At 36.3% G+C, this 21861-nt stretch overlaps 1 protein-coding gene across 4 annotated transcripts; it reads left to right on the top strand.

Annotated features, from left to right (window-relative positions):
* Positions 1-410: 410 nt before the first annotated feature.
* Positions 411-16515, top strand: SERBP1 (SERPINE1 mRNA binding protein 1). Of its 4 annotated transcripts, none has more exons than XM_059375077.1 (8): positions 411-838; positions 4759-4909; positions 5579-5719; positions 5850-5921; positions 6549-6623; positions 9423-9600; positions 12780-12953; positions 14292-16515. In XM_059375077.1, exons 1-8 carry the CDS (start codon positions 526-528, stop codon positions 14346-14348), a joined length of 1161 nt encoding a protein of 386 aa, XP_059231060.1. In that variant the 5' UTR covers positions 411-525; the 3' UTR covers positions 14349-16515. The 4 variants fall into 4 exon arrangements, with proteins under 4 accessions (XP_059231060.1, XP_059231058.1, XP_059231059.1 ...); XM_059375075.1 differs by having other exon boundaries at positions 6504-6623; XM_059375076.1 differs by having other exon boundaries at positions 5832-5921.
* Positions 16516-21861: the final 5346 nt, after the last annotated feature.

Below are 21861 nucleotides of genomic sequence, written 5' to 3'. Positions count from 1 at the left end.
TCCCCTCTTGTAAGATCTAGAGTCACCTTGACCTTCCCGGGGAAATGGGGAAAGTTAGTCCAGGGATGGAGGCGGGGAAAATAAAACTAAAGACAGAACACTTTCGCGAGCGAAATACGCGGTCACGTTCTCCTGTTTTCAGCGTAGCGTGAGACCCAGAGAGTTTAAGGGTGGCAAGAGCAGGTGGCGGAACTCCGCCCACCATCGCGCTTCCCCGCCCTCAGCTCGCAAACTCCACGCCCTTATGAGGTCCCGCCTCTTAGGCGCGCGCGAAGAGTTGTCACGCCACGTATTCTGGGAATTGTAGTCTCGGCGCCGGAAACCGCCTCCAGAGAAGCGACTCTGGCCTACATACCCCATAGTGCCGTGCGGCGCTGGCCGCTCCCGGATGTGCGCCTGGCGCCGGAAGAGAAGACGGCCCCCCTCTCTCGGCCCGGCCATCTTGTGGGAAGAGCTGAAGCAGGCGCTCTTGGCTCGGCGCGGCCCGCTGCAATCCGTGGAGGAACGCGCCGCCGAGCCACCATCATGCCTGGGCACTTACAGGAAGGCTTCGGCTGCGTGGTCACCAACCGATTCGACCAGTTATTTGACGACGAATCGGACCCCTTTGAGGTGTTGAAGGCAGCAGAGAACAAGAAAAAAGAAGCCGGCGGGGGTGGCGTTGGGGGCCCTGGGGCCAAGAGCGCAGCTCAGGCCGCAGCCCAGACCAACTCCAACGCGGCAGGCAAACAGCTGCGTAAAGAGTCCCAGAAAGACCGCAAGAACCCGCTGCCCCCCAACGTTGGCGTGGTTGACAAGAAAGAGGAGACGCAGCCGCCCGTGGCGCTTAAGAAAGAAGGTAAAGCTGTGGTAGAAGGTGGGGGAGACCCGGGATGGAGGGAAAGAGCGAGGGGACTTAAGGCTATCACTTGCTTCTGGAGTTCCGAGGGTTCGCGGGAGACTTTGCCGCCGATTTCCTCAGGTTTTCCCCCACACCACAAAAGCTAGGTCCCGCGAAGGTGCTGGTAGCGTGGTAGCCCCAAGTTGAAACCACCTGCAAGGATCCTGGAGCCACCCCCTTCCCGCCTCAGTTCCTGAGAGGGGGGAGCGTGCTCCAGAGATAAGCTGCTCCTTGAGCGTGTTCGCGATCCTGGGAGATTGTTGTCTTCCCGCCGGATTCCGTGGCGGGCAAGCGCATGGACCGAGGTTCGGGGAGGCTGGCTACTTAGTGAAGCGTTTGTAGCTACGGGGAAGCGTGGGGTCCAGAGCTGCTTCCTGCTCAGAGCTCTCCCTGGCGTGCTGCTTTGAGGTGCGGTTGGCTTCTTCCCTGCCATCTTGTCCCACGATGGCGCGGAGTACCCAAGTGAAAAGCTGGGGATCGGAGTTTGCACCTGAGCTAGTTCTGGGTTCTGTGGAGTGAGCTACCGTTTCAGATGCCACATGTGCCTTATTGTCCGCCCCACATCCCTTCAACTATGAGAAACTACTAACTTGCTCGAGTGAATTAACCTTTTGAAAAGAGAAATTTGGTTACACTGTAGTAAGCAGAAGCGGGAATTCTGAACGAAGACTGGTTATTGCAGGAAATCCTGAGGCCCGTCCTCTCTCCCAACATCTCCCCCGCTCCCTCCCCCTGCACTCAGTATTTCATATGGTGGCCCAGCTTGGGCCTCGTGGTGAATTGAGTGCAGAGGCTGTCACAACTTCAGCCACAGCAGACCTCTTTTGAGTCTGTAACTTTTGCGCCACATGTGCGTGAAGCATGGTCAGGATTCATTGGCGGGTAATAGTTGCTACCAGAGGTCACTGTAAATTTCACAGGATTGTCTGGAGGTTGATTTTTGCATTTTCTTATTTCTGTTTGATCTTTTGTGGTGGATGAAAAAGCAAAACAGTTGAGGATAAAAAGTGTATGTGATCTGTAGCAAGTAGGTGTAGGACTTAAGCTATGGATCTTTAAAGTTGCCTTTTTATGTTGAAAGTTGGAATTACCCTTTACTGGCACGTGCTCCTGAAAGAAACTTGTTTCTCATTAGTTTTAGTTGAATCCCGCAGCATTCAACTAATTATAAAAATCACAGCAATTGTGTTCGGTTTTGGCTTAGGATTTTTTTTTTTTTTTTTTTTTTTTAAATACAGAGCTTCTGTAATGCTTGGAATGAAGAACCTATGTGGTAAATAAAACAAAAGCATTCTTGTGTTAAAATTACAGGTTGGGGAGAAGCACAACTTGGGAGTGCTGGAAAGCCTTTTATACATCGTTTAGACCAAATATCAATTCAGTCGTCTAGGTTTTAAAGCAGCCTGTAGCACAGTTGAATAATTAATTTCTGCGTTAAGGAACACAGGCCTGTATTACTGTTTTTGCTCAGGTTTACCTTCTTGATCTCGCTAATCCAAAAAAAGTGCATGAAAAAATTGAGTCTAATGTATACATCTAAAGTACCAGGTAGATGTGTTCACCCATTTTGAATGCTCAAACTGTGAAGCCTGGTTTAAACCCCTCAGTTGTTTTGATCATAAAGCCCAGCTTTAAGTAGGTAAGCTTTTGACCTGGAACCTAGTATTTTAAGTTGCAGTGGTGGGGAATTACTTCATAAATTTATAACCAGGACAGAGTTTACCATTCAGTACTCTTTCCTTGGGTAAACTTACATATTAGCTATCACCATCTTCCTTAGATCACCAATTCATAGTACTCGTAACCTTAAATTGCATAAAATATAAGCTTATAAATACAGGAAAAAGTTGAGTGAAAAAGATTTTGTTTTTATATTCTACTACCTGTCAGTTGATGTTTTGGGCATTGGAGACTGATAGACCTATGAAAAGTCTCCCTACCTTCATGTAGTGGGAAGAATTGCTACCTGATTATGTGTTTTATGCCTTTGGATATAGGTGCTGGCAGATACTAGGCATATCTTAGATACATGTTTTTGGTAATATTATAGGAGTTTTGTGTCTTGTGTTTTGTCCATTTGAAGAATCTGAGAACTGACACTGCAGAACATCACTAATAGTGTAGCCTGAGATGTTTTTAAATTTTTTAATTCAAAGCCTGGAATCTACTGAAAATCAAGTGAAGTTTGCAAGTACAGGTAAATAGATGAAGAGAAACTTGAATTTTTAAATGTCAGCCATTGGGTGAGTTTATTTAGTAAATTTTTTATGTTTTCTAAGCATAATAATGTATATTGGGTGGGGAAGGAAGCCATTGTTCATTTGGGTGTGTTTGGCTTGGATATTACGATTACAAGGACTGGTCCCATAGCTCCACCCCAGTACACTATACCTGTGACAACATTTGTTTAAGATGCCTTAAGATCTTACATTTATGGGCTGTCCTGAGAGTTTATGTGGAGTGGACCTTAAAATTTCATTTAAGAGTTTGATATTTATTATTTGACTTTATATAAGCATTTGAATGATGGGGTGCATCCTGATGGTGGTCACTTTCTTAGAACCAGTGATCAGCTTAAGATCTTGTTATAAAACTAATTCCTCAGCCTTTTTTTTTTCTTTGTCAGAAATTATGGTTTGGGAGTTATAGCATACCTGAAATTTTCCAGTCATGAATTTATCTACTTATCCTTGAGGCCAGTAATGTATACTGGTTGCTTTTGTGACACTAACAGGAAAGAAGTAATACTGGGGGAAGTCACTAAATACTTCAGCCATCACTTAGTGCAACAAGTTTCTATTTCCTTTTTTTAAAAAATTTTTTAAAAGATTATTTATTTATTTGACAGACAGAGATCATAAGTAGACAGAGAGGCAGGCAGAGAGAGAGGAGGAAGCAGCCTCCCTGCCGAGCAGAGAGTGGGATGTGGGGCTTGATCCCAGGACCCTGGGATCATGAGCTGGAACCCACTGAGCCACCCAGGCGCCCCACAAGTTTCTATTTCTTAAATAGAAAAAAATAGTTTTTCTATTTAAGGAAATAGAAAAAAATAGTTTTTAAAGGGGTATGTGTGTTTGTGGGGAGGGGATTTAAAGATTTGGAAACAAAGATATTTGTTAAGGCAAAAAAAAAAAGCTCTCCATTTATAATAAAACAACTGGATTATTTCCTAGTGGTTGCATAGCAGTATTTTTTTTTTTAATCTGTGTGTATGGATATGGATGGATACATAGGTGAATATGTACTAATACAAGAAAATAGTACTCTTCTGGTTAATTAGTTGTTTGAAACTGTGGAGATGTAATCCTCAATGCTGTTGTTTTCCTTTCAGTTTTTCAATTTATAGAACTGTCACTCTTTTTACTCTGCTGGAGTTCTGTTTTCTCCAGATCATTTAAAATAGTGGTTCTCACTGTTTTTCTGAGGGCCCTTCTTTGGTGAGTGTGTTGATTTGCTTGGGTATTATTAATGAGTGGCTACTGGTGTTAATCTCTTTTGGTATCTTTAAAGCCAGAATGTATCATGACTAAAATTTCTCAAAAGTTAGAATTTTAAATTAAGAGACTGGCATCTTGAAACCCGAGAGAAATGATGGTTACTCAGATAACTTTCAATTTGGTTATAGAGACTCCTTGGTGGGGGAGGCATAATTATGCAAGCTACACAGAAGTTTGAAACAAGTTTATGGTCTTTAGGAATTTCTCAGGTACTTTGTTATACTTTTTAGAGATGGCATAGTTTTGGCCTTTTTCAGCTGCAAGTGCTAGTTACTGGATTGAAAAAAACTGGCTTTTTTTTTCTTTTTGGTCTTCAATAGTCTGCCATTTTTTTGTGTGTTGCAAAAATAATTTGCTTATGCAGGTTATTTATCATTTCAGGAATAAGACGTGTTGGAAGAAGACCTGATCAACAGCTGCAAGGTGAAGGGAAAATAATTGATAGGAGACCAGAAAGGCGACCACCTCGTGAACGACGATTTGAAAAGCCACTTGAAGAAAAGGGTGAAGGAGGAGAATTTTCAGTTGATAGGCAAGATTTTTAAAAATCTCTTCATGTTTTGTCACTTTAAGAGAGTCATATTTTAATACAAATCTATAAATTGGGTGTAATTTGCCAGGTAGCAATGTGGCTGGTACGTTTATCAGTTTTTCAAGAAATACCTAAGTGTATTCATTGTTCTGCTGTGAACTTTTTGGTAACAATTTTTAGTGTGCAGTCTTGGATTTCTGGTAATGGAACACTTCAGTTGAATTGATGGACAGTTTCTTTTCCTTGGTATTCCCAGATGTTAGCAGAAAAGTCCTGTTGGGTAATTGTTTATAGCAAAACAGATTACTCATATTATTGTGTTAGATGTGTTACGCATGTTAGATGTGTTCATTTTAATTTCGAAGTGTGTTGGTGAGGTGTAATGGTTTTACTGGATTATAATATGAATAATCATGAAAAAAGTACAGGCACTAGTAGTAAACTTTTAGAGAAGGCAAAAATAATTTTCCTATTTGGGGGGAGCTTCCCAGTTCTGATTCTTGGTTCGAAGTAGACTGTTTCTGAATTTTCTAAAACCTGTGTTTAATGAACCATTGGGTTATTAGCCAATAAATATGTTTCTACATTTGAGCCTTTGGATGCATTCCATTCCCCCTTTGTTTTTTCTGGAAACCTTGGAAATATACGATATTTTTTTATTTGTTGCAGACCGATTATTGATCGGCCCATCCGAGGCCGTGGTGGTCTTGGAAGAGGTCGAGGAGGCCGTGGACGTGGAATGGGCCGAGGAGATGGATTTGATTCTCGTGGCAAACGTGAATTTGATAGGCATAGTGGAAGTGATAGATCGTAAGTCTTATATTGGTTTTTATTGTAGTTTTACATGTGATTCTACTTCTTTAATATAACAAAATTTGCATTTCTAGAATTAAAGAGTATTATGTTAACTCAGTTTTGTTAGTTCTTTTTCACATTACAGTGGCCTGAAGCATGAGGATAAACGTGGAGGTAGCGGATCTCACAACTGGGGAACTGTCAAAGATGAATTAACGTTGGTATTCTGATTTTTTAAAATAAATAATATTTAAATAAGATTGATTTTTATGCTTTATTAGAGTTTTGTCCGTAACTATTATATTTTAACTTATCTGTAGGACATTAACAGGTGCTCTCAGAGCTACTCCTTAAAATAGCGTGTTGGATAGGTTTGAGTACAGTATGTCACATGACCGATTTTTCTATATTTAAATAAATGTGATGTTAGTTTTTCTTTCCATACAGCTATGTAACTTTTCCTGAAACTTTACATTTTAGTTATTTGGGTATACTCATTTTCTGTGTGTCTTTAATAGTTCCTGTTATAGCTATTGACCCTTGTGGTCATTAAAAATTTGACAGCCTGGTGATGTTTGTCTTAAAGCAAGCTACTCTTTCCTGCTACGTTTTGAGTAAAGTACTTGAACTATAAACTTGGATCAGTATACATTTTTAAATTATTTTTTCGTAGAGGTCTACTGGGAAGTAAATTTAGTAAGAAAAGACTCAGAATGTGAAGATTTTTAAAATTGTATAAGAAATTCTTAAGCTACATGTAAATGGACCTAGATGCTTTTCTTTTTCTTTTTTTCCTTAGAGAGTCCCCAAAATACATTCAGAAACAAATATCTTATAATTGCAGTGACTTGGATCAATCTAATGTGACTGAGGAAACACCTGAAGGTGAAGAGCACCCAGTTGCAGACACTGAAAATAAGTAAGTGGTTTATGTATAGTGGTGATGCCACTGTACATAAGCATTGGAAGCAATTTGGGTTTCTACCGAGAAATAACATAGATGTATAATGCTGTTATTTGTATATGTGCTGCCGAAGCGAGCACTAATGCTGTTATTTGATGGCTTTTAACAGGAGACTTGTACAACAGTTCTTCAAATAGTATCTATTCAGAAGAGTGCTCTACACATTCCTATATTGGGCTATAATGGCTTGAAAAATAGAAATGGTTATTTCTATTTAAAATTGTCATTGTTGTCTTTGAAAAGATAAGGAAAACGCGTATTTTAGTAATATCTGTTAACTTTAAGAACAAAAATTAACTATTTAACCTGAGAATGGAGAATATTAATAAGATGTCCTGCATTTTATTTAGCTATTTGTTAGAGAAGTTGTGAATGCTTTTAATATTATTATAATGAATAATCTTGGTGATGATGGCTATCCAGAGGCATTGAATAGGTGGGAACTGGAAGCTAAAGTTGGGGGTTTCTAAAAATTAGACCGAATGATTGACATAAAAGGCAGTATTTAGAACACATAGTTCAAAGTACTTTGGACTCTTAACTATATAAATTTTATTCCAAAACTAGAAGATGTGACCATTTTAAAATAGTTTGTCCATCTGAAGTTTTTTTTCTTTTTCCATCAACATAGAGTTGGAACATAGCATTATTGACATGTTTTAAAATGTATGAGGACAGCAAGGGCCAGAATATGTTACTAATTCACTGGCTTTCTTAATACAGTTTTTTCATTTTCTGAATTTTTAGGTATAAGATTTGATTTTGAAGTTTTTCATTCAGGGATGAAAGAATTTTAAGATAGAAATACTTTAATGCCTTCCTCTAGTATCTGTCAGCCCAAGCAGAAATTACATGCTGGTCATGTAGTATTGTGATGTAAAGACTTTTAACTAGGAATTATATAGGGTTTATAATTCTTAATCAGAGCATATTTAAATCGGGTGGTTTTCTGCTTTTTCTCCAAGGCTTGATCCTACAGTGAACCACTGTTGGTAATTCTGTCATATTCCATAGGTTTGTTGGAAGAAGGAATGATAATTGATTTATAGTTAGAGTAAATAAAAACACATGGTATTAAGTGATGTTGAACTTGGGGTAATATGAAATTATAATTTTGAGTGGTAAACAATGAAATTATGGTGGGCGACTAAAATGAACCTTAATGTAACAGGAGTACTTGACAACATCCAACACAACTGTTCCTTTAATAAAGAGCCTATATTTAGATCACCTTAAGAGTGATTTGCAAAGATTATAAGTTTATCAGAAGAAATGATGTATTGACAGGACCCAGGAATGAAATTGCAGATATTTGGCCTAAAGAAGATTGAGATAATGACATTAGAGCAGTTTCTGGTCTTATTCTAGAGTAGAGAGAATCTGAATATAGCATTATATCTTGCATGTGGAAGTATAAATTTAAGAAACACAAGCTGAACTTTGATTAATTCCCTTAATATGTAGTTCCCAGAACTTCTATTTTCTTCATTTGATCCTTACAACCTTTGAAGATAGGTATTGTGGTTTCATGACATGGTAAAAGTATGCCAAGTTCTATTCTTGGCTCTGTCATGACTTGGGAATAACTAGGACCTTTCCTTGATCCTTAGTTTTCTCATTTTTAAAGTGACAGAGTTGGACTTGATATTGATAGCCAAGGTCTCATTAATTAAATGTAAACATGGTATAGGCAGTTTTAAGATAAGATTTGTCAAACAGGAGTAGCATGGAAGAGAGATATTTGAGCTCTAAGGCTAACTGAATCACCTGCTATCTTTGGAAGGAAGCAGGGCTCCCAAAATAGCAAACAACTTGTTTGGTGACCATTGCATGTTGAGATTAGACTAAAATAATAGATTCCTAGGCCTATGCTTTGTTTTTATAAAAAGGGAAAAGAATAGTATATAACAGTTATATCCTGAGAATTTTATTTGGAAATAACTAATTTAGTATTAAGTATTGAAACTGTTGTGGAAGGTTCCAGTACTTAGAAAACCACCAGTCTCCTTCCCATACGCAGGCTGGTTTGAAAGTTTGGAGTATACAGGATTTTGGATTTATGGGAACTTTGCTTTTAAAATTGTTTTGCCATTAAGTGTTAGTTGATAAAGGAGAGAGGAACAGTTCTTTTATATTCTAGAGTATGAATTTTGGTTGCTCATGGGCATCCTAGATGACTGCCTCTATTTTTGTTATAAGTTCTATATTGTGGGAAATTATAGAAATTAAAAGTGTTTTAAGAGAAGCTAGGTCAACTATTTTAATCACATAAGGGTACAGCATTTATTTATTTATTTATTTGATGGAGAGAGTGGGAGAGGGAACACAAGCACATGCTGGAAAAGGAGAAGCAGGTTCCCCACTGAGCAGGGAGCCTGTAAGGGGCTTGATACCAGGATTCTAGGATTGTGACCCAGGCGCCCCATGAATACAGTTTTAAAGCAGTATAGTTTTAAGAAATGTGTATTTTGGATCAAGACAGTTCAAGGTTGTTATTACTGATAGTTGATTTCATAGTTTATGAAGTTGAGTTGTATATTTCTGTTACCCATGCTTTCACTAATTGAAGAAGCACGGAATTTCTATCCTCCACCAAATTATGTGTTAACAGTTGGAAGACAGAAGACTGGTATCCTCTTGTCCTTGGATAAGCTCTAAAGATTACCAACAAGCCAAAATTTTCTTCTTCCTTATAATCATGTGTTACTATATTACCAGCCCCTTACCAACTATAAAACAAGTATGTTTTCACAGGGAGAATGAAGTTGAAGAAGTAAAGGAAGAGGGTCCAAAAGAAATGACTTTGGATGAGTGGAAAGCTATTCAAAATAAGGACCGGGCAAAAGTAGAATTTAATATCCGAAAACCAAATGAAGGTGCTGATGGACAATGGAAGAAGGGATTTGTTCTTCATAAGTCAAAGAGTGAAGAGGTAAAATTACATTTTGTGGTGTTTGGAAATTCTCAGATGTGTATTGAATTGTATTTATACTACTTGTTTCAAAATATCACATGGTTAATCTTTATAAAAAATAAAAACTTTACATAAGATCCTTGGGGGTAGATAAATTGTTCAAAAGGGAAAATAAACTGTGTTACCATATATTTCAAGAAAGGTAGTCTTTCATTCAATCCAGAATATATTTAATGTGGTGGTTTTGTTTTTTCTAGAAAGCAGTCTGTTGTATATCATACAATTACTAGTGTTTTTGAAATAAGGTAGGTCTTTTCATGATGATATTTTTTAAAGTCCCGCCTTTGAATCATTTGAAAGGTAAGCATTTTCATGTGGTTTACCCAAACCTAAAAGAATGGCTTCATCAATGAAAACAAAGTTTTCAAACTTTGTCATTTATAGTGATCAAGACTTTTCAGTAAATGATGCTATCCTTTCTGAGGGCTGATGTCTTATAAGAACCAGCAGATTAATTTACTAGTGAAATATTTGAGAGACATGTTTCTGGTTTCTGATTTGATAACAGTCCCTTGGGCAGGTAGAGGAATGGCTCACTGCTATATTATTTAGGGCTTGTGCAAGTATGAGTTTTTAATCATAAAGTTACATTGAAATTAAGGCAACCTGTAATAAGATTCAGTGAGATAATTGCATTTTAATTTTCTTAAATATTTGTGAAACAAACTTGGAACATTTTGAAATAAAATCAAGGTTGAAACAACTTTGACTCATAAAATAATATAAATGGGGACATTGCCTTAAGGGCCAAGTCCTGCGGGGGGGGGGGGATATTTGGCTTTATTTGATGTTTTTGCTTTTTTTTTTGTAATTCTTTCAGATAAAGTTGTGTATCTGGGTTAGAGTATTCCTGATTAAAGAAACCATGCAAGTTCATCTGGGGAGATTGTTAATTTGTACTGATGATTAAACTGCTTAATATGGGAAAGATTTACTTAGGTACCTTTGATAGAAATATCTGTAACTTTTTTGGGTCTTCACAGAACAGTCTCCAGAACAAGATGCTGCACAAAATACTGATATATTTTACATAATTCATTAGTTACCCTGAAGTCTCTTTATGCAGTTTGTAAAAATCAGGTTAGATAGTCAGTTTTACATTGAGCTTTTCAGAAATAATAATTATATAAGATGATATATATAGAATTAGGAATCTTTGGAAATTAAAATGTGAAAGTGGTTGAGAATAACTGAAACTAGGATAATTTGTTATCAAGCCACCTTTTGTGTGGATTCATGTAGCCTTTGTGATGTGGCTACCTGTTCGGATCTGACCTTACCGGCATATATGGTTCTGGTCTTTGTGTAGATCTTCAAGTTTGTTGTATATTTAAGGGCCCTTTTTCTTTTACATATCCTAATCCTCAAAACAATAAGTAGTAATTAGGGAAAATAAGAAACTTTAGAAATGGAAAATTGAATTATGGTGTTAATTGACAGGGCTGAAGCTAGAGCTCTTATTTCCTGATATCATTTCACTGCTCTAGAAGAAAAAGCAAAAACTATGCACATTTATTTGCTGCCTTAAAGAGATGTTCCCTGAACATCCAAATGTCCTCTGTATTACTGTAGTAAAAACTTTGAGGTGTTTCAGCAGTATAGTTTATCAACTAGGTTTTTTTTGGTTCTGTGCTCTATAAACTTATAAAACGATTCTAATTAATGAATTGATACTGTTGCCTTGCAATAGCAAATGTTTAAAAATTAATTAGTATATATAATAATTTCAATTTGCTAGTGGTTTTGTGAATTTACATTTAAACATTAATTTTAAATTGTTCTCTTAAGAAGAATCTTTAACTGCCTTTAAGTTGCCTAGCACTGAAGAATGACAATTAGTTTGGATAGTAGATGATTAAAGGGGTAAAAACATAGATATAAATACAAAATTTATATTGGTACTTTAAGGGATAGTTATTAACAGATGTAGTGTTACAAGATTTAGAAAGAACAAAATGTTTGTTGTCCTTCAGAAAAGGATTATACCAGTATTTAGAAAAACTAAAACATACTTTAAAGTAGTGTAAGAAAAGTTATCAATTAGAAGAATTTAAAACCTATTCATCCCAAACATACAGGAAGAAATTAAGAATTCAGCTGCGTAAAATTGTCTGGCTTTGTTTTGTTTTGGTTTGGTTTTTACAGAGTGGGTGGTATACCTTATATATAAATACAAAGGAGGATTTGGATTTCACAGACATGTTGACTTTAAGGTTACCTGTCTATATTTAAGACTTGCATTTTTTGTGCTTGGCTTTTCAAGGCTCCTTGATATAAAGTTACATTTCACTTGAGTCTGTCATTTTCCAGTTTATAGGAAAGAACACAGAGTAGTTGTACATGAACAGAAAAGCATTCTGAGAAGTTTATACCTAATTTTCCCAAGTAATACTTGGGAAGAGTACAGAGCGAGTTTTCTTTAAAACTTAAAAAGTGATTCAGTATTTAAAGGAAAAAAAAGTGAGTCAGTATTAATCATCAGTAGAGACCTCCCATTCCATCTATCCATAGGTCTTCATCAAGGGTTCATATTGGAATCTACCTGACGGACACATTTAAAATGTACTTTCCCAAACCTCACTTCTTCTTCTTCTTCTTCTTTTTTTTTTTTTAAGATTTTATTTATTTATTTGACAGGCAGAGATCACAAGTAGGCAGAGAGGCAGGCAGAGAGAGAGGAAGAAGCAGGCTCCCTGCTGAGCAGAGAGCCTGATGTGGGCTCTATCTCAGGACCCTGGGATCATGACCTGAGCCGAAGGCAGAGGCCCAACCCACTGAGCCACCCAGGTGCCCCCAAACCTCATTTCTAAAGATTATGATTCAGTAGGTTTCAGATGGGGCCCAGCCACTTGTGTTGTTTGATTTTATACCTTTATTCAAGACTTGCCAGTATGAACTGTAGTTTATAAAGTTAAAAGTCAAAGGGTTCTTACTCTAAGATGACTATAGCTGATCCCTAAGCGTTACATATTAACTGTAGTGGCATTGGCATTTTTTAAAATTATCATTTGCTGATTTATTTGTTCACATGAAGTGCAGATTAGATTTTTAGTCTTTTTAAGAGAAAGTTCATTATTTAGAAATTTGCAGTGTTGTTTTCCTATAAATCATCCCATGGCCTGCTCTTAAATTCTTAGGCTCATGCTGAAGATTCAGTTATGGACCATCATTTCCGGAAGCCAGCAAATGATATAACGTCTCAGCTGGAGATCAATTTTGGAGACCTTGGCCGCCCAGGACGTGGTGGCAGGGGAGGACGAGGTGGCCGTGGGCGTGGTGGACGTCCAAACCGTGGCAGCAGAACCGACAAGGTAATTTTTAAGAATTCTTTCACTTTTTGAAGTAATTCGAGGACCTCTTTCGGTAAATGAGTGCCCTGGATCTTTTTGGGGATAGGATTAAAAGGGAAAGGAAATAGATATACCTTGAATTTTAGGCTATATTTTTGCTTAAGGCACTTAATTGAACAGTGCTCTAGTAAAGTTACACTTAACACTGTTTACAGAGTATTTACCAGGTGTTTATTGAGTACTTACTAGGTGCTGGTCATGGTGCTGTGCTAGGTATTTTATGTATTGTGACATTTAATTGTTGTTAGTACATTGACATCTCCATTTTATAGAAGAGGAAATTGAGTTATAGGGAACCAAATAAACTTTTTTGGCTTTGGCTGAGGTCTACTTGAAATTCCAACTACTTTCTTTGCCTTGACTCTCCTGCTCTTTTAGTCTCAGGATAGCATTTGGGTCCATAATTGTGTGACACTAATTGGATGATTTTAGGCATGTATTTTTTCTTGATTTAAAAAAAATTTTTTTAACTACAGTGTGAGAGCTGGTTCATTTTTGTCCTACTTTTATAATTTAATACCTTGTACCATGTGTATGACACAAAACAGGTTCTTAAATATTTTTATAGAAGCCCTAGTAATTGATAAATATGAATTCTGATCTGATACCAAAGTACATACTGTTAAGGACTAGATACTATTAAAGTATTAGCAGTAACTTCTGGGTTAGGTTAGTTCATTATCTCCTGTGGTCTGGCTAGGAAACAGTGATGTCCTCCTGAATTGTCAACACCTGATGAGGCAAATTGGGAACCTACGTGCTTGATTGAGTCTGTCAGTGTTTGATTATAGCGGTAGCTTAATACAAATTTTATGGTTGCCAATAATAATGGGGTGCCGACTTCTTTTTCTTCCTCTGAAAATCAGGTTTTTGAAAGGGTCTTTGTGTATGTAGATCTTTAAGTATGTTTTTGCTGTTTTGCTCTTTGTAAGTAGGAGTTGGGTCCCTTTCTAGTATTGATGAGTGAATCATGTAATAGGTTTCTTAGCCTGCTTTCAAACTGAGGCCATTCTTATTTAGCAACTGAGGAGAATAAAATAGTAAACAAAGAATCATATATATATATCCCATGAGGATCTCTTTATGTGATTTATTAGGAAACTAAACCCATGTTATTAAGGAATAGGTCTTGATAGACACTCAGGACAAGGCTTGTTGCAAATAATTACAGTCCTGTTCTGATCTGTAACAGTAAAGCTTTGACACATTTTTACTTAGTATTTTAGAGTTATGTGTATAAATGTAGACATGGAAATCCAAGATTGGAGAATTGTTAATTTTGATTTCTTTCTTTTTCAGTCAAGTGCTTCTGCTCCTGATGTAGATGACCCTGAGGCATTCCCAGCTCTGGCGTAACTGGATGCCATAAGACAACCCTGGTTCCTTTGTGGACCCTCCCATCTGAGGTTTTGCATGCTTAAGGATCCCAAACGACTTAAGAATTTAAAAAAAAAAAAAAAGACTGTCATTCATACCATTCACACCTAAAGACTGAATTTTATCTGTTTTGAAAATGAACTTCTCTCGCTACACAGAAGTAACAATATGGTAGTCAGTTTTGTATTTAGAAATGTATTGGTAGCAGGGATGTTTTCATAATTTTCAGAGATTATGCATTCTTCATGAATACTTTTGTATTGCTGCTTGCAAATATGCATTTCCAAACTTGAAATATAGGTGTGAACAGTGTGTACCAGTTTAAAGCTTTCACTTCATTTGTGTTTTTTAATTAAGGATTTAGATGTTCTCCCAATTACAAACTGGTTTTAAATATTGGACATAATCTCAGTTTTAATACCTGCTTTGCATTTTCACACATGGTCAGCTGGGTCATGTAAACTTTGATTTGTCAAATTTTATGCTGTGTGGAATACTAATACTACTTTATGTATTTTAACTTAGTTTTAATATTTTCATTTCTGGGGAAAATCTTTTTTCACTTCTCATGATAGCTGTTATATATGCTAAATCTTTATATACAGAAATATCAGTACTTGAACAAATTCAAAGCACATTGGTTTATTAACCCTTGCTCCTGCATGGTTCATTAGGTTCAAATTTATAATTGACACAATTTCAAGTATATTTACTTTTACAATGTGTGGCTTTCCCATTTTAAAAACCAGACTAAGACACCTTATTGGTGGAAGTTTAAGCTACTTATTGTTGATACACATTCTACCAAGTGAAGTAGTTTCATGGGGGTTGGGTTTTTTCCCCCCTCCAAAGGGTGGGTGGAACAAGTTGATTTGGCTACTGCATAATATTTAAACTGTTATGTAAAATAAGCATCTGGCCACTCAGTATGATATGTGTGTATGGAAGGTCCCAAATCAAAATTGTACTTCCATAATCAACAACCCTTTAACCCTTCCTTTTTCTAAAGAAACCAAAGGGCACTGGTTTGTATGGTAAGATGGGGGAGTATGTTAATTTTTGGAATTTGGAAAGCAGACAGCTTTACTTTATAAGGTTGGAACAGCAGCACCGTCCATGAAATATAAACCAAAAATCTTACTGTTTCTGAATTTCCTATATTAATGTTAAGTTGGGTCTTGAGTTGATAGATAACTGTTCCACATAAAGTGATAAGTATTTTTTACCTCTTCCTCCATTAGAAAATTAGGTTAATGGGTTCCTTGAACAGGGGCATCACCACTTACTAAAACATAACATGGAGAATTATCAACAAACAGATTTTCTGGGATTTTTTTATTTTAATCTTATGCCACATTCATAAGTAAACAGGAAAGGAATTTTCATGTACAGTTTCAAAGATCTTCTGTAACTCAGTATTTTCTACCTGTGTATGGTAATGTCCAGTTTTGAAATATTGAAGATCTTAAATCATAAAATATCTCCTATTTAGTTGATTCATTCTCCCGTTTACTTCTAAAAGAGAAATTGTACAGTACAAGAGTTATTCATTTGGATTAGATTTATTAATCTAGTTACCTGCTAGTTTGACATCTTAGGGAGGAGGTAATTGGTTTTTAATGATGGATAAACTTTCGTGCTGGTGTTTGGATCTTATGATGCTGAGCATGTTCTGCACTGGTGCTAATGTCTAATATAATTTTATATTTACAAACATACCTGCTACCCAGAGGCAAGTATTAATTTAGTCCATATGGACTATTGACCCCTCTTGAGATTGCAACATACACGCTCTGAAATCATTGTGGTTAGACTTTTGAGTATCTTACCTTGTTTCTGGACATGTAACATGTATGTAAACCTTGATTTTTAGCAACATATAGAAAACACCTCCTATTAAAAACACATCACAAGTTCTACTTAGTGTCAGCCATTGCTGGCATTCTGTCACTAGAGAATACAGCAATATCTGGTATGTTGCAAGCTTTCAAGATAGCCTGAACTTTAAAAAGTTGGTCCATTAGTTGTATCTGATGGATGTAAATTTGCCTCCTAGTTCACTTTGTGTCAAGAGCTAAAACTGTGAACCTAACTTTCTCTTATTGGTGGGTAATAACTGAAAATAAAGATTTTATTTTCATGCTCACTTCTTAAAAGTCATGAAAACAATCAAATAGGAGCCCATTTATCGTCACGTGTTTTCTGACCTGTGTGTGTACCCCCAAGATAATGATCACGTTTCATTCCCCCCCGCCCCTTAGATTTACATTTTGCCTTTGTGGGGTTTTAGTTAAACCAGGACATTGGATCACTTTTGGAAGGGATGAAACCTACAAAAATTAGAAAGTTGAATTTTTAACTTGTAAAATGAGTTTAAAAAAAAAAAAAGAATTTCAAGGACTGACAAGGCAATTGGCATTTCTCTTAGCAGATCACATATGGAGTGTGAAGGTTAATCATACTGAATGCCTCTCTTTTTTTAAACACATGATAAAATACTAAAAATCCTTTAATACGTATCTTTAAATAATAGTGGTGGCTGATTTAATGTTCTAGTCAATATTTATCTTGATGCTTTTACATGGGAGTAATGCCAGAGTTGGTACTTAAGACATTTCCAGCTTGCATTGAAATAATTGGAATCTAGTTACTTTTTTAGTTTAGTTTTTGGAGACCTGTGTGGAATGAGGAAAGATTTTAAAATGTGCAATAGGCATTCTGTATCTAGTTTATTTACTCAGTTTTATTTTGAACATGTAAGCATGACACATAATCTCTAGGGTTGTAAATATATTTGGGGCTTATTTCAGGGCATGGGTTTGGAGGGAGAATATTAAGTACTCATTCTGATTTTATTATTTTTCTAGTTGCTAGAGGTGTTTGCACTGAAATAGAAAAATTTTATTGTGCCATTAGGGAGTTGCATACAAAGTGTAAATATTATGTATTGGATATTTAAACTATGGCATATTTAAGTATGCCTTTAGAGCACTAGTATTACGTGGAAGGAGCCAACAGGTATTAAAAGGTTTTAAAAAAACAAAAAAACCCGCAAGTGTGAAGCTACTGGAACCTGAATGATACTAACTACACGGTAAGATTATATCAGGTATATTAATGGTCATCTGTCCCAACTTGGATGCAGCTGGTATGCAAATTCTAGGGCTCTGAGGTATACTTAAACTGTACTTTCTAAAGAAAAGTAAGTTAATACTTAGATTTTAACCCATACATTTGTAATTTTGAAATTAACCTGTGTTGAGTGAGTAAAAACATAAGCCACATTTCCAAATCAGCTGGAAAAAGCCCAGAGTGTGATTAGTAGTACACTTTACAGAATGTTTAGTGACAAAGTTGTAAAATGATCTCTTAACCAAATTATCAGACCTAGTAATTACCAAACTAATTTTTTGATGTGATTTGCAAAATTGTCAAAAGTTTTAGCATTAAGATTATATTGACTGGCAGCTTTTAGAAATTTGGGTGGTCTCTTTTTTTTTGTTCAGCTTAGGTTTATCTTGGTCATGTTCTCTCACGTTGAAAAAAATCCCACTTGAATTTTAGGTTAAATAGAGATGATGTACAAGGACTGATTGAAGTAAGCATGTTTCAGGCTTGGAGGAATTCATTAAATCAAGGAATATAAGGAAAGAAAAATTGTAACTAAAGGATGAGAAGCTCAATTTCAGGAAATGATTAGTAGGATATAAAAATACATTAGTGAAGCTACTAAGATTTTGGCCTCAGAATGATGGCATTGGAAATGAGTACTGTTTAAATAAGTTGTACATCTAAGTTAGGAGTCCCCAGACTAAAGCCTTTCGCCTGTTTTTGTACAGTTCATGAGCTAAGAATACTTCTACATTTTTAAAGGGTTAAAAGCTTACTATACAAAAGATGGATGAAACACAAAACATCTGTCCCTTTATAGGAAATATTTCCTGACACCTGATCTAAGCTGTCATTCCCAGGTCAACAAATGAAAGTTTAGTTCTAGGTACAAATTAAATCATCCTACGCCATGGGAAGTTGTGAAGTTAGAAGTATCTTAAATCAAGTTACCTCTTAACTTCTATAATCAGAATAAGGGCACGATACCTGGTAACATTTAATAAAGATGGTCTTGTTATTTTAAGAAAGATTATATAACTTGTAATTTTAAATATATGTCCTGAAAACTTTAGGAAAATATAAATTTGCTGCAAGTATGTTTAATGCCGTGGTTGCAGTTTAATGTTTTATTTTTAGTACTCATTTTGTCAGTGCTAAACTGTTCCAATGGGTTTTTCCTGTGAGGTGAGACTTGTGAGCATTTTGTATAGGTGTGAAAACGAATGTCTTTTTTCATGAACTCCATAGGTTGAGTTGGGGTTGAATTGCTTCTTGATGACTGAGTTTCTCAGAACTGCTTTTGAAGTATATTCATTTGGGCAGAATTTAGATTTTGTGCCATTGATTACCTTGTAAATAGCTAGAAGTCAGTATTGCTAAATGGAAGGAAAGAAAAGATGAAAAATGACCCATAGAAGTTAGGAAATTACCAAATTATGTTTTTGTTTGAGGTGTTACTGATTATGTAGGTACGTAAGTGTTTTAATTTGTTAACATTGTCCGTTTTGCTGCCTACTTGGCAGGGTGTAGTATTTCCTAGTATGCTTATGTGTATGCTGAGCTTCATGCTTGAAGACCTATAAAGATAATTGTGATAACAACATCTTAATAATAACTAATAATTGTGATTAGTTATGGATTTTTTAAACCTATTGGATAACTGATACCAGGTGTTGAGAGAGGTGCTCTGGTGCTCTGACCTGGTCTTGAGAACGGTTTTATTTTTTAAATAGCTGTATAAAGTGTTAATGGTACGGAAAGGCTAATTAATATTCAGGATTTTGGTATTTGGTGAACTGAGTACTAGAAATGGACAGTATTGTTTACACTATATAACCCTCAGTTGCATTTGTAGCTGATCATTTAAAAATTTTAGGACTTAAAGAGCTGTCTTAATTTGAAGAAATGGCACTGGTTTTCATCAGCCTAGCATGAAGATTCCTTATAAAGTTGTCCACCTAAATGTGGTTCTTGACATTTGAGTGCAGAGAGTTTTGTTACTTTGGACCTAAAATTTATTAGGTGATGAATAATGTCAATTTGCTGAATTCTTTGTTTTACACCTTGGGTGTAATAATCTATAGTGAAATATTTCTTTGTTTGACAACTTCACTCAAAGTGCTGAGACTGCAAGAAGTGGTTACAGAAGTTGATGGCTAAACACATCAAAGAAGATGGTAGTTGTTGCCACCCACCCACCCTGCCAACTTCCAATTTGTTGGCTGAAAATGCTGTTGCCAGTATGATTGGTGAATTGAACTAAACAGATACTTTTCTGTTTAGAGCGAGAGTTGGTTTGTCTTTGATCTAGAAATACTGAATTTCCAGTGAAGTTTCTACACTGTTTTTCTAGTAAAGGAAGAACTTTTCCAGAAATTACAGATTTTGTTTCAGCATGATTTTATATACATAGTCACCGAGGTGTTAAGTGCTAAAGAGTGAAGAGTGCATGAGAAGAATGGATTGGATAAAGGTACTTTTGCAACCTGTTACTGGTCACTAGGAAGGAGATCAGCATAATTTAGCAGGTATATTTTATTCATAATGGATAAGGGGCATTTAGTCACTATATTAACAAAACCCAGTAATTTTTTTTTTTTTTTAAACAATTAGATCCCCCCCCTTCCCACCCAACACACACACTTGGGTCATGGTGGAACTCTGGAAGTCATGTTGACTGAAGTGGAGAAGGGCATTTGATGCTGTGTAATGCTAAGAATCTGAGAAGACATTCCTTTCAGGAGAAAATGGGCAAGATTTATTAGAAGATTGCCAATATATTGTTGATGAAGAACTGAAATAAGCACCTCCAGTTAAGGGAGGGCATTGATGTTCCCCTTTTTTCCAGGATCATCATCAGTCTTGCTACTTAAGAGTTACTAGATTTTAAAAATAACTGCAGATTTTTAGAGGAAAGAAATCTGAATTGATTTGAAGATTGCATCTGTAGTTGGAGAAATGACTTATGACTTAATTATCCTTGCAAGTTATTTTAGTCAATTGCAAGCAGGTCAAAGTGGGTGTTTTCTAAAAACTGTCTGCAGCTGCTTTGAAATCTACCCTGCCATAGACCAGGAGGGCTAAACTAAAGGGAGTGTATAGGAATGGAAAGGAATCTAGTCATAATGAAGTTGTAGTGCAAGTATGAGGAGAGGACCTTTAGGAAAAGTATTTTATGCAGTGTCGTGGAAAGGTGGCAAGTGATTTTTTTTTATTCATGATGGCATAAAGTAAGATTTCTCTTTCTAAATGATACCTTATGACCCCCTATTTTCATCTTGAGAGTTTTTGTTTGGGGAGGACTAGGGATGGGTTGTCTTCAGGCTCCTTGGTTTAGGTGGCACAAAAAATGCGCCCTCTGCCTAACAGGCCACATTTGCTATGATTGCCATTTTAGCAGGTGAATTGAGATTTTCTTTCACAAAGAACAAGTGTCTTATGTTACTGGTTTGCATCCTATTTTGAAAGGTTTTTCTTTTTTTTTTTCTGCAGCTTTTTGAACTAAAAGTATCCTGCTATGGGGCGTTCAGGCCTTTGCAGTGACAATTCAGGGCTTTTGGGAACAGTTTTTTTTATTCTCTGAGAAACCCCTGATAGTTATTATAGTATTTCTTTGGGGTCCTGTTATTAACTTACAGATAGTCAAATGTCTGAAATTGGCAAGGGAAGGGTATTTTGAACATCACCTTACATTTTTTTGCCAGGAGTAAGGCCAGGGTCTCTTATGGAAGAAATACTTAAATTTGTGGAAATTAAAAAGAGGCATGAATTTATTTTTAAAGGGAACCCATGACAGCACATGAGTAAGTTTGTATGTCACTTAGAGATGTGATTGGAAATCTCAGCAGAACCAACTGGTTGGTTTCCAACCAACTGGAATGGGTTTGCTGCCATAAATAAATGACCACTAGCAAAATGTGGACCCAATCACCACAAAGTGGAGGAAAAACAATTCACATACACAGCCCCAAGAAAGCCTTTGTGGAAAAAATTAATAGGTAAGTTGGGTGGGGTAATAGCTATTTTAATTAAACAGAAAACACGTTGCTCTGGTTATTTTTCTATTTAAAAATATAATGTACTTAGAGCTTTAATTCAGTTTATCAATTCCTTAAATAATGGGCTTTAGTGGGAGTGTTACCTCCTTTCTGTGGCCTAACTGCCTTCTATTATAGGATTTAGATTAGCTGGGTAGATAAATTTGCAAATTCAGGAGTGCCAGATATTTTCTGATCATTTGAGCTTTACCATGGTTTTAGGTAGCTTTCTCAAGAGTCTGTAATCTAGAACTTACAAAATATGGAAATGCCATTTTTTGGTTACCTAGTAAAAATAGGAAAGATTTTTATGGCATTAACAGTCAATTCTAGTCAAAACATCA

The sequence above is a fragment of the Mustela nigripes genome, chromosome 14 (genome assembly GCF_022355385.1).
Source record: "Mustela nigripes isolate SB6536 chromosome 14, MUSNIG.SB6536, whole genome shotgun sequence".
Taxonomy (NCBI): domain Eukaryota; kingdom Metazoa; phylum Chordata; class Mammalia; order Carnivora; family Mustelidae; genus Mustela; species Mustela nigripes.
The sequence above is the reverse complement of the archived record's forward strand: the minus strand, read 5'-3'. Positions and strand labels throughout refer to the sequence as shown.

Excerpts from the sequence above, each read along its gene's own strand:
- SERBP1 (XM_059375074.1), top strand. The coding sequence starts at position 526 with ATGCCTGGGCACTTACAGGAAGGCTTCGGCTGCGTGGTCACCAACCGA. Across the intron at positions 839-4,758 it reads CGTGGCGCTTAAGAAAGAAG|GAATAAGACGTGTTGGAAGA; the intron begins GTAAAGCTGTGG and ends TTATCATTTCAG. Across the intron at positions 4,910-5,578 it reads GGAGAATTTTCAGTTGATAG|ACCGATTATTGATCGGCCCA; the intron begins GCAAGATTTTTA and ends TATTTGTTGCAG.